General features: G+C 42.0%; 1 protein-coding gene across 4 annotated transcripts in view; it reads right to left on the reverse strand.

Moving 5' to 3' along the window:
- SATB2 (SATB homeobox 2) overlaps positions 1-13,155 on the reverse strand; it is a 137,874-nt gene that overhangs the window by 48,002 nt on the left and 76,717 nt on the right. For all 4 annotated transcript variants that reach the window (XM_036386781.2, XM_036386782.2, XM_054515433.1 and 1 more), the window contains one exon: positions 5,029-5,501. In XM_036386781.2, coding sequence (XP_036242674.1) covers positions 5,029-5,501 — 473 coding nt within the window. The remainder of the gene's footprint in view (positions 1-5,028; positions 5,502-13,155) is intronic.

Here is a 13,155-nt window from a genome sequence, read left to right on the forward strand (position 1 = left end):
CTGCTTAGGCACAAAGCATTTAGAGGCTGATTTGAATAAAACTTATACAGGGTGCAACAATGACAATTTGATTTTTATTATTAAAAATGAAGTGTTTAAATCCTCAAAGAAAACGGCTTTATTGCATTAGTTTAATAAAGCCTCTTTTTTATTATGGTATCTGTTTTTATGAGGGAAGACAGGATGTGCATGCGGATCAAAATGTGGATGCAGGAGGAAAAGGAGGCAGAGAAAGACCGACCACCTGCAGTCACAAAGTGCCACCATTTATATGACATGCATGTCAGACCTTTATCCTGAAATATGCTGGGAAATGAGCAAAGACACACAGCTTGTGCACACTGTAGATCTGTGCCTTTGCCTCCAAGGCTCAGGACTCCTGTGCATCAGCTGAGCAGGCAGCAGCCACCTCCTACAAGCACTCATTCTGAAAGCCTGACTCACATGCTACTTAAGATCTTTTCATTCAGCCTATTGAATACAATTTAGTTAATTGAAACTGAAATTTTGGGCAGTGCAAAACCCACTGTTGGAACAAATATCCCATGTACGAAAAATCTGCAATTTATTAAAGTAAGCACTTCCCTTACAGACTGCCTTCCTTCCTACGAGTACAACAGAACACCGCTTGTGCCACATTACACCCAAGAATAAAACAAGCAGGCAGCATGAAAGGGTTTCATGCTATAAGAGAGAGTTTTCTATGAGGGTAAAAACCAACAAAAACTCCCCCAAAAAACCCAAACCAGAAGCCTGGCTAATTGAAAGTCTGTGCACAATGGGGTAGACACCACAGCAATGAATGCAGCGTGACTGTCTCACTAGATACCAGGCAGAGAATTAAAGCTCCTTGTGTTCCTCTCATTTGAGTTAAAGGGAAAATTATTTGCAAAAGGAATTCTGTCCAGGATTTGGCTCACAAGCAAATAGAGGTGGAAGAGTCAGTTATTTCAACAAACCATATTTCTGGCCTTAATGCCTTGTAGAGGACTCTTTTCTGAACCCACTCCTGTTTGGGGGAATTTTGCCAAAGAAAGCAGAATTAAAACAAGGAGTCACAACCCACAGCCTTACTTCCTTAGCAACCACACTCCTGCTGTCAGAGTCCCCAGACTCTCTTATAGGTGACCAGTAACACTTTTGTATGCCAACAAAGGTGTCACTGATCACCTATAAGAGGGTTTGGAGCACCTATAAGAAGGTTTATAGCACCTATAAGAGCTATTTCCCTCTTCCTCATTGCGGGACCCTGGACTTGCCTGCAGCTTCACCAGAAGTTGGGGCAACACCCAATATCAATCCTGTGTTCCCCTACACCTCAAACCACACCTGCAGCCAAGGTGTGACCAAATCCCTTTAACCATGGAGAATCAGTGCAGTTGATTTCATCATAAACTTCACTACATGTGAAGCTGGTGGAGTTTCCTCCTCCTCCTCAGGCTGTTACTTCCTTTAATCCACAGAAAGTGGTTGGCACCAGCTACCCAGGCAGGAGCTGAGCTGGGTGTGTGCTGCTTTCCCATCTGTAGGCTGGGAAGCCAATGCTCCCACATGGAGCTACTCAGGGCAGGAAGGAGGGAGCAGTGCTCTTCGGGAAGCAAGTTATAAGCAGCCTGGATACGATGATGTTTTTATCCGAACCTCTTTGTATCTGGCCCCACAACAACTTGATTTAAAAAGCTCAGATTCAAGAATATTTCCAGTTTCAGAGGCTGTTTAGTTAAACAAGCAGTGGCCACTCGCCCAAACATTTTACTAGTTTTGGCTATTGTATCACAACATTGGCAAAAAAAAGATGCTTGAAAAAAGAGAAAGATACAAACTGAAACACTCCTCCAGTCTGTAGGCTTTGCAGTCCACTGGGCACTCCCAAGGAGAGCAGCAGTTCACTGATCAAGTGATTTAAATTGTCTGGACTCTTTATGAAGAGCACAATAAACTGTCCTGACTACAGCTCCAAGAGCCTGCAGCAAAGAGGAATGCTGAGCCAACAAGGACAAGAATAATACGTTCATTTTCTTTATGCAGAACAGGATTCAAATTACCTATTTTCCAGTTTGTATTCTGAAGAGTGGGATCACTTCAGCCCCTCCAGATATGCTGAAAAGCTTTCCAGCAAAGGACAAGGTGCATTTTCATGCATTTCCTTTAAAATAGTCATCTTAGTCCTACTTTTTCCTGTAACCAACATTACCTACCAATTTATCAAAACATTAAAACCTGCAATAAGCAAGTTCTGGTTATTACAACCTTTTGGTTGCAATCTGAATGCTATATTAGGAGACAATAAACTGCAGGATGGTACAAGGACTCTGCCCCGAAGATGGGCCAAACTCCATGTGTGTATTCTCCTCCAGGAAGAAGTTCATAACCTTGGCTATCAGGTCCCCTTGTCCTGCCTCTCATTTCAGAGTATCTCCACTGGCCAACGCACGCTTTCAGGGGCCACCCATCTCCTAGAAGTTATCCTGATGTAAAGACAATGCAGGCTTCAGCCAGGCTGGCATTTTTGAGAACTCCAGCCTGCACTGGACCAGGACTGCACTGTACTGACAGCCTTTGACTAAACTGCACTCTTTGAGACCAAGGAGAGAGATCAGCTCCCTCTGTGCACTAAAACCTCCTCACCCTCTACAGTCTGTGTATGTAGGAAATGTACAGAACTTGTCACACAGCCTGAAGTGCTTGTTTTCATGTGTGCAGACAACATGGCCACAGGTATAAGCAAATATTGCTGTCTTCAGTTATGTATTTCCAACTTCAAGAGAAGATCTGGATGTTTCACAAACCATACAGTTTTATCCCTCCATCTTCTGACCCTCCTCACGTTCTCCCTCCCACACACACAAGTGTCAGCCACTTGTTCCGATGGATTTAGCCTAGTTTGGATCAAAGCTTCCTCTACTTCATTTAACAGATTTGCTCAGATGGAAGGTCTCAGGGGAGAAATAATGTTAGTAAGAAGGGGCTTTTCAGCATTGAGTATGTAGGTCATTGGACTTTAAAATAAATTAGAGAATAGTTTATCTATTAAACAAGCCTCACAGTACATATTTCATGAAGCTATACTTAATTATAGGCTAATGTGCACCACAGAGCTACCATGAAGAAAAATTAAGCAGTGGCCCATAATGCAGTGATTAATGCCATTATTAGCTGGCTGGCACACAGCATCTATTATTTGGTACCATCAGGAGAAACAACAGACCTCCAGTTTCCAATGCTGGCACTTCTGTAAAATGCAACAAACCCAAACCTTTCCAGAGAGAAACATGCACCTCTCTGTACCTCAGAGGCAGCATGGGGAATGCAAGGAGGTGAGAGTAGACTTAAATTTCCACTCCAAGTGCCTTTTACAGAGTTTGCTTCTCCACCATGGATGTATGGGAATATCCCACACCTTCTATAATGCAGTGCAACACTGACCTGCCTGAGCCCCTCTTAATACCCTGAACAGTTCTTCATGTGAGGGGAGCTTGATTTGAGTTGGAATTACAAGCTGAGGACATGGAAACTTAAGTGTGTATCTACACTCTTTTGCTACAGGAATGGCTCCTGCGGACATAACGCACTGTGTGTAAGACCACTGGTCTTCTGTATTAGGGCACTGTTGACTGACAAAACACTTGTGAGATGTGCAAATCTTCTACGGATGCTGTAAGACCTGCCTGTTCTGGAATCAGGATGTACATCGATTTACTTATGATGGAGGGCTAAGAAGCAGGTAATATCTTTCTTGTTGGGGAACGAGCCCCTGATTTAATAGCAGACTTGGGCATTACCAGCCCAGGTCTCCCAGTGTGGCTGAAGGAGAGCTTCATGTTCCTTGACAGTGACAAAACCCCCACTGGCAATGTTATTGCTGACCTCTCACTCCAGTTCAGAATATGTCATTCTGTCAATACCATCCACCTTGATTATACCAGGCTTTATATACAACAGGTTTATGATCCCAGAGGGATGAAAAGCTTTTCCAAATTAAAAGCAGCATTTTAAAGAGGAAATACTCATGCATTCCTATGTAGTTTTCATTTGATATCCTCAAGGCTAACCCCAGAACTCAAGTGTTTTTTTCTGAGTGTAGCCATCTTATGAATTTAATGGAAGAAGGGAAGTAATAAAATGTGCTCCATACTTTAATTAGTTCCCTCATAACATGGCATTTCCAAAATGGCAGTGCCAAAGAAAATCATTAATCTAGGAGAACAGACGACGGCACTGTATAGGGCATGGGACAGACCTCCTAGAGATATATACTCCCCCTTTTCTTCTCTTACTGGTGAATCTTACCTCAAATAACAACTCCAGCTATTCCTACCAATATTGAATACTAAGCCACATTCTCTTTCTTAAGCCTTGCTACAGCGTATCACATTTGAGAGATCACATGTTGCATCCTGTAGGATAAATGTAAACGGCCTGTCTTTCTGAGCACACATTCACCCTGGTACTCCATGCGCCAGGCTTGAGCTGATACTATCATGCAATCATTTCAACATCTGCATTTCACTAGGTGAGGGAGAAAACCTGTGTCAGATGTATGAAAGCAAACACAATCTGCTACAAAAGGCAGACATTTTTCCCAGCACACTTGCCTTACACACTTCTTGTGGGAGCAACCTCTGGCACTAGTTGTGGCATCAGTTGTACCACAGGAAGGAACTGAGGAAGCACCAGTAGGAATCCCAAAAACACCTCTGACTCTCAGTCTCTCATTACCTCTTCCTGGCAATCAGGCAGGGGGAAATATGGAGGTTTATAACCACAAAGAGGAGCTCAGGGAAGAACTCCCATGAGCAGAATGACTGCTAGAGAACAAAGCTCAAGTAATGGCACAGGAGTGGCCAAATGCAAACAAACAGCTGTTCCAGGAAGAAACAGCCTTGTTCAAAACCGACAGAGACTGGAGAAAAGACTGAGAGTGGTTTGACGTGTTTCAATGGTATGCCCTCTTCCCTGACCTGCAACAACCACACAGCCCCACAAGAGCCACAGCTTCGCCCCTTCTTATAGAATAGAAATTGGTACCTGTGTGCGGTTGAATGCTACTCTTGCAAAGACCGCTTGAGACACACTGGCTCTCTTCAGCTCATCTCTGACCTGCTGGTAAATATCTGGAGAGACTTCCACCGATGAATTTGATGGCTCTGGCTTGACAGCTCTAGGGATGGGTGGATGATTCAAGAACTGCTGGTTGATAGCCTGTGGGTGCTGGTGAGCCAAAAGTCGGCTGACAGCAATCTGCTGGTTTATCAGATGGGCCATGGCTATCTGCTGCCTCACCAGCTGTGGACTGAGCTGAGGAGACAGGAGCCCAGGGTTGATCATGGTTTGCATCGTTGGCACTTGGTTTCGGATTGGAGTACTGTGGTGAATTTGGCCGTGAGGAGACTGTTCATTAGATTTTCCCAAAGTTGCCAGCTGGTTGATATTTGGTAAGTGCATGGGACGTTGACCAAGAACACAATAGTCTGAAAGGTTTTCTCTTTCCACTCTTTCCACTGTTAAAAGAGAAGAATTATGTTGCTGTCATTTCAGTTTGCACTTAGGGCAGGGATTATATTGCAGGTGACTGCACACAACAGAATCTGCTTTACTTTGTAAATCTACAATTGCACAGAAGTATCATAGAAACATAAGCAAAAGAAACACAAAGTAAAAGCAACAAGAATAATTAATATTCTTTCAGACTTCCTAGGCTTCAGCCACAGCTCATGAAGACTCCCTACAAACCAACAGCAGGAATCCTCCCCAGCCTCCTTTCCTTAAAGAAAAAAGCTTGGACACTTCCATTTATACCATTACTAACATTTGAATCTGTCACAGCAAATTGATTAACCTTTAAAAGTGGTCAGTGTTTCAGAATCCCTGGAATCTAGGTAAAGGAAAGAAACTCAAATTGGTATCCACTCACACAAACTGAATGGAAGCAAGGCCATTCCCTGTGCAGCTCATGGCACTGCTTCTCATTACAAACTTGGCAACTATTATCTTTTCCACATAAACTCTACCTTGCACTGTGTGTGGATAAACCTTTCTGGTACCATCAGCTCACCCAGGTGCACCACAGCAGACTCATGTCGGTTGTGTGAAAGCATAGTACAAAAAAGCGAAATTCATGTTACAAAACAGTGAAATTCACACATGAGAAAAGTTTGAAGCTATGGTTCTTTATAGCCAAAGCCTCATTGCCATGAGTTTGTCCAGAAACTTTTAAAGCACTTTGCACAAATGCCCACTTGAAAGAAAGTGCCTTCACTCTCTTAAAAAAAAACTTTGTGTAACACAACAGTGATCTCTAAGTGACATCACATTACAAAAAAATTAAAACTGTACACACTAAATGCATATACTCTAGTTTTATATACTGATGTGCATTGTCCCTGTTAAATATCTTATGTCAGCAATATCACAGTATCTTTTCAGGTAACTGCAAAACTAAACACACACATCACAAAATAAAATTTACTCTAAAAGTACCATTTGAAATAGGAAATGGAGTTTAGCAAGTGCATAAATATTATTCCTACCTAGGTAATTTTAAGCAATCAGAAGTCCTTCTACAGTAGGTTGCAGATTCCATAAGCCTCCCTACATGCAATTGAATAGGCATTTTTATATTGATCTGATATGTAAGTGTTTAGAAACATGTCATCGTAGAAAACCACTACCTCATCCCTGTATTGGTCTCAGCAAGTAACAAGATAGGATTTATTTCAGAAAGGTCATAATACTGTTATAACTTGTGCAATGATTAACAACTGTATGAGGTTTTGAACTCTTTTTAAAAACCTAATCTATATAAAGCTTTACACAGTTAATACTCAGAATGATAAGCTTACTGATGACTTGCTCTCTTTTCTTCTAAATAGAAAGAGAGCTCTTTTCTCCTCCCAGAGTTAATCTAAGGCAGAGAGGGTCATGCCCTGAACACATACATACACACAGTTACTATTTTTAGAACTGTCACTCTGGAACATCACAAGTACTGAATTTTATAACTAGGTGAATTAATACCCAGAATTTCCTTGTAAGAAATTTTAACTCATTCTTCCCATTCTTTAAAAGGAAAACACTGTAACATCTTTAGCCTTCTTTAAATAATTGCTTTAAAAAATTCAAAATGAAAATTAATTTCTAAGAAAGCTATGAATCCTACTTTCCCACAAAACCCAATGCTTAAACCCAACTGAATTTATAAGTAAGTGTTTATTTGTATTTCAACTATGAAAAGCAATGCAAAATGTGTGATACACAAATATTATTGTCAGGAAACGACCATTTTGCTCTGTTAGTCACAGGCTGTCAGATACATAATGCAATACCTTCATCTTACTGAAAATCCCTATTCAAAAGCTGCTCCTCATGATGTCAGAAGGCCTCCATGATATGAGGCACACAAAGCTCTATACCAGGAGTTCTATACCAGTTCTATATTCAGGAACAGACATGTAATCAATGTGAAATATGCAACAAGAGTAGTGCTAATTCCAGGGATGGACCCATCATCAATGCAGAGATGTGGGCAGGGCAGTGAGGAGGGGCTGCTTTGTCACAGCCTCAGACCACGTTCTGCAACACAGATGATTCAGAGCCAAAATGGCAATACTATCGCCTCCTCAGCCTCTCTGCACTAAGCTGCACCTGAGTAATGCCATTAAACACACACTGTTGCTAGCCAAGTGCAATTAGTCCAAAGGTACAATAGCTACTTGGCAGGTGTAAGTAGCATAAAGCTGTTGTTCAGTATAATGAAATACTTGGAGCATCCTGCTACATCACTGACAACCCTAAAAATAAAAGAGTCCTTCCGCTAGAAGTTTCAGAAGAGCTGAAAAAGTTCTGAACTATTTGTAGTTTGAGGAGCACACAGAGAATAAGTCACTGAAACCAACAAATTATTACTTGTTAGAACATAAAAACAGTAACCAAGTGTTTTTGAAAACTTGGTGAGAAATAAATATAAATAACATTCACTTTCTGGGCTGAACCACATTTGCCAAGTTTCCACCCACTCTTGACTTCAATGCCAAGTTATAAACCCCTATAAAAATAAACTTTAAGATGAAAAGGCTGCCAGGCTGTTAATCTCTGCAGTGCTACTTGGAATTACACAGAAACATCACCTGACTTGCTTCCGCAGGTATATTTTTCCCTTATTATCAGTTTCCTTTTTTGATCACATTAGACTACCCAGCCATGCATGTACTCCCTATAAACAAACCAGATTCTAGTCACTTCGACCACTTCAGTAATAAAAGGTTACCATTAGCAGTTACGCTGGATGGAAAAAATGTGCATTACTCAACTCCTCAAGACTCTTTCCTTCTTTAACACGCTGCCTGTATCTGATTCCCTGTTGTTCTTTGGTAACTATGGATTGGTTACCAAATCTGCAGGGCTGAACAGGAGCAAGACTGAGACAGCCTGGAGATGGAGAGTGGCACTGTCCTGAGACACAGGCCAGCTTGCCAGCAGTGCTCTAAGAAGAAAGGGATACAGGAGCCACAAAGCTTCTTTGCAATCAGCATTCAGCCTCAGATCTTCCTGAGACAGGGCTTTTACATTTGCATCCTCCGTTTTCCATGTTCGTACCCAATTACAGGGGATAGTTTCAGACCTCTTGTAGTCCTGTACTGATTGGAATACAAAGCTGTACTGATTGGAATATAAATATGTGAGGAGAGAGCAGCAGGACCTTACTGGGAAGGAAGGGGTTCCATGGATATGTACTGTCTACATTCAAGTACTGCTCATAAACTACTTCTGCTAGCAATGCCTGTGGTAGTTAAATAAAAGCTGGTTCAGGAGGCTGTTACCTACCTCCATCTGTGGTGTGACCACAGCAAAAGGCATTGCAGTGTTTTCATTTTCTCTCTGCATCACTCGCTTGGTATACAATTCTGCAGTTCTTTGCTTGAAGAGCTTATTTAAACCAAGTACAACAGCACTGTCATATTGCAGAGCCACCCACCCTTCTGAAGCCCATCACTAGGTAGGCAGATACTTGTGTCTGGACAACAGGTACTGCGTTAAGCTCAGCAATTAGCCCTGAGAGCACTCTAGAATAGCATCTGACCTTCTTTTTTCTATACCTCCCTACAACATGTCACTACCTCTGCAAGAGTCAGAAACCAACATAATCCCCAGAATGGGAGCAGCAAATTATTGTATTTGAATATTCCGTTCTCATCTTGTAACAATTACCATGTGTGTCAATGTATTTCAACTCCATACTGAGTTAAAACTTCCTGGATCCAGCACAAAAGGAATTCAGTGCACCCTTCCCCTGTGTGATGCTCTTAACCTCTAGCCCAGTCTTCCTTGCACAGTCAAGCAGCTGACGCAGACCACAGCACAATAGCTTGGGGTGGTCTGCATGCAACTTTCCATTTAAAATAAAACCAGCTCAAAAGATTTAAAATAAGATTTATTTCTCCACCTTCCCTTCCCTTCATACTTTATTTGCACTGAGTTGTTAATAGGAACATTCTGACAAACAGCCCGTGGGGCATTTAGGGCTTATGCGTGGCACTGAATTGACTGACAGCACTGGAAACCAAATTCCTGTGCACAATGAGGGATGCAGCAGGGAGAGCAAGAGTGTAACACGTCTCCCAACACTGCACTGCAAGCAGGGACACAGAGGACCCGCCAGCGTCCATGACCCAGCGTGTCCGGAACTTTTCAGTCCCACAGGCACACAGGCACTTTGCCCCAGAGTAAGAAGAAGCTGGTAAAGAAACGTTTTGTAATAAGTTACTAGCCGGCAGAATTGCCATGCTTCAATTGTGACAGGATGTCACCACCCAGGGCTGTTCTCCAGTGCTTCAGTTTGCTTCTTTGTTTTATTTATTATTTAAAACCTGGTGATCACAAAAGCCATTTCTAGCAGTGGTCACGGCCAAGCCGGGAGAGCTCTGTGAACTCTGGTATACCCTGCACTAAGCTTGAGACAGAAAGGTTTCCACAATTTCTCCTGGCTTGGCACCATCCTGCTCACTGGAGCAAGACCTGAACTTTGGAGTCATGTTTGGGGGACAAAGCACAGCACCAGCTCCACCTCGGAGAGACAGGGCTGCTGCACTACACCCAGAGGGTGCCCTCTTGCTTCTGCTGCATAATTATGAACTACCACTTTGTAAATAACAGAACCACTCCAGAGCACAGGAGGTGCTTTTAAAGTGGTAATTCCATATCTTTTTATCTGTAATTGGGATAATTACTCATTTCTTTTAATCACAGCCCACTTAACCACTTCAGTGGCAAAGGGCTGATCTGAGGAGTCTCATTTCAGTCAGCATCTAATCTTTGTATTTATCCATAGTCACTCACTGGCTTCAGTGCCTGATCTCTGCCTAGGCCACTTGTTCCTGCATTCAGGACTGAAGGAAAAGCAGGCTGACCAGAGAGGCAGATGTGATAAGAAGCTGTAACTTTTAAAACCTTTCTCCCTACTCCTACAGGACAGCACAGAACCTCAAAACAGCTATAGAGCACATACAGAAATTGTTTGCCCGCCGGCTGTGGGTAGCAAAGGCCTTTATCCAAGCCTAATGGAAAACAGACAGGAAAGGCCATTGTCTGTTCTTTGTTGAGTTGCAAACCGTTCAGTTCCCACCATGCACAAATTACTATTTTTTAAATTTAGAATCATCATTAAAAGTGAGCCTTCAACCATCAGTCTGAGGTAAACTGAGCAGAGTGTACTAACATTGCTGAGTCTCTTTGTGCAGCTGACCTGCTCACCCCTTATCCTCAAGACTAGCTCTAAGTCATCCCTTGGGACACAGGGATGCTAACATGTCTTCTGCCAGTGCTTAAGTATAAGAAGTCATATTCTTTACATGGGCTTTGCCTGGACTGCACCGCTTCCAAAGATGCCTGTCAGAAGACAAGTATCATCATCTCATTTTTAGGTTTTTGGAGTTTTGTATAGGTTCAAGAGGCACACAGAAGTATGAACTCAGTTCTTCATAATCATGTTAAGTTGTTTGTCAAAAGGACATGCCAGATCCATCTGGCAGAGAAAACCATGATACTGAAGGTATTCTAGTGACCACCTGCTCTAACCCATGAATACTGGTCAGGTGAAATGGAAAAGGAGAAGCAGCAGAATCATTAGTTAGAACACTGACAGAAACACAGGCAGCACTGGTTTAGATGGACTGATGTTACCATTTGATATAAAAGTATCTCCCTTCCTGTCAAACTATTTTAACAGTAGACTCAATCTTTTGTGAGAGCTACAAACCTCCTAGATGACCCAGGCAATTGTGCAATTCCTCTGAGATACATACGGGCATATTCCTGATTCATACCACCAGAGATGGTGAAGGGAGGGAGACAGAACACAAACATCACCAAGTCAGAGATACAAATTCATCACGCATTTCAAGCGAACAGAATGCCACTCTGCTCTTGGACTTACATATTCTATGAAACCCACAGGATCAGAGAGACACTTTGCAGCTTTTCACATAGGAAAGCTTATGCCTGTACCTAAGCTTCAAGTTATCCTCCTGTTTGAAACTTATCTCCACTAATGCTTACTTTGTGAAAATAACTTTTCTTCTAAGCTAACATGTCGTTGTTTGGCAGCACACAATTTTTAAATATGAAAGAAAATTAATTTTGAGATTCCAAAGGTTAAAACAAAAACATGTTTTCTTTTTAGAAAGTGGAGATGACCATTCTTTACTAAGAATTCAAAAGGGCAGATGTCCCAGCTGCAGCACACAACTGGTCCTCTCAGAGAAAAGCCCAGTACTGGAACAGGAGACATTTAAAAAAAAAAAAGTTCAGTGACATCCTTTGAGCAAGACATGGGACAAGTGGCTGGACAGCTTCTCCACAGAAGGGTTTCCAGTCTTTACTGCGTGGCCTGTGTTGCCTACAGCAGCACTGGCTGCAGCTCCAGCCACACACAGGCACAGGAGATGCCACTCAGCAAATCTCACGTATCCCTCTGTCACAGCACAGGCACTGTGAGCAGTGAGAGCCACTTACCCAAAACAGCCACAAGCCAAGGAAGACATTCTGAAAGCTGAGATTCATATATGCATTTACCTTAGATAAAAATTACTCTTAATTAAAGAAATAAACCCAAAGCATGTGTTTTAATTCTCTTTACAGAGAGGAATAGCCAAGAGGGCCACAATTCATACACCCCTGGAACACAGAGCAGTGGCTAAATTGGTTTTTAACAACACATGTACAAACCCCCAAACTGGCACTGAACATCACTGACAATGCTGAAATGCAAAATGCTAATGCGGGTGGGGAAAACAGCGGTCAAGTGGTCTATAATTCTTGCTGAATCTTGACACTTTTAACTTATATTTAAAGAGAGAGGCCACTTTTTCCTCATCATTAGTGACAACTGATGAACTACTCTCCTCATAAAATAGCAAAGCAGGCTACTGACTAAGAGGACATCCCTGAGTCAAGAGCTGATCTTCAGGTCATGTATGTTACCTAAATGCTGACAAGTTTGCTGTGACTGATGTTATTTTCCTTCCTTTTTATTTAAGAAAGTGAGAAAAGTCCTGGTTTCAGGGAAATGAATACACAGTAAGGAGTATAAAAGTAAGCAAAGAAGTTACAGTAATGTCAAGAGCCTCACAGCTGACCCTAAATGCTTTGGTGCCAGAGCCATAACCAATATCCAACCAAGATATGATATGTACTTCCTTAAAAAACTTAACATTTCTGCAAAAGGCCAAGATATATGCATATAAATACATACTATATATAAACCCCTCTACTTACATAGAGAAAGGTAAATACCTATGCATGTATCAGTAAAAAGAGTATTTTCAAAAGTCAGAAACTCTGTTCAGGAAAGATCTGGTGAGCCTCTTCATGAGGCCTCTACAACATCTGCTTCAGAGGAACGATTAAAAACTCTTCCTCAAAGCACATAATGACAGTTTTCCCTAGGCTCACACTGGCACTATCACTGTGCTGCAATCCTCAGTTCCTTCAGCCTGGAAATAAGAAAGCTGGGAGCCTTTCTGAATCACGTTTCTAACCTCTCTGAACCTACACTGGCCTCTAGGAACACATTAAAAGAGAAACAGATTGCTCAGTCTATCCATTATTGGATGTGAGCAAACAAACTTTCAGGAATAAAAGAGCACATAAACAACAAAT

This window comes from Molothrus ater, chromosome 7 (assembly GCF_012460135.2).
Source record: "Molothrus ater isolate BHLD 08-10-18 breed brown headed cowbird chromosome 7, BPBGC_Mater_1.1, whole genome shotgun sequence".
Lineage (NCBI taxonomy): Eukaryota > Metazoa > Chordata > Aves > Passeriformes > Icteridae > Molothrus > Molothrus ater.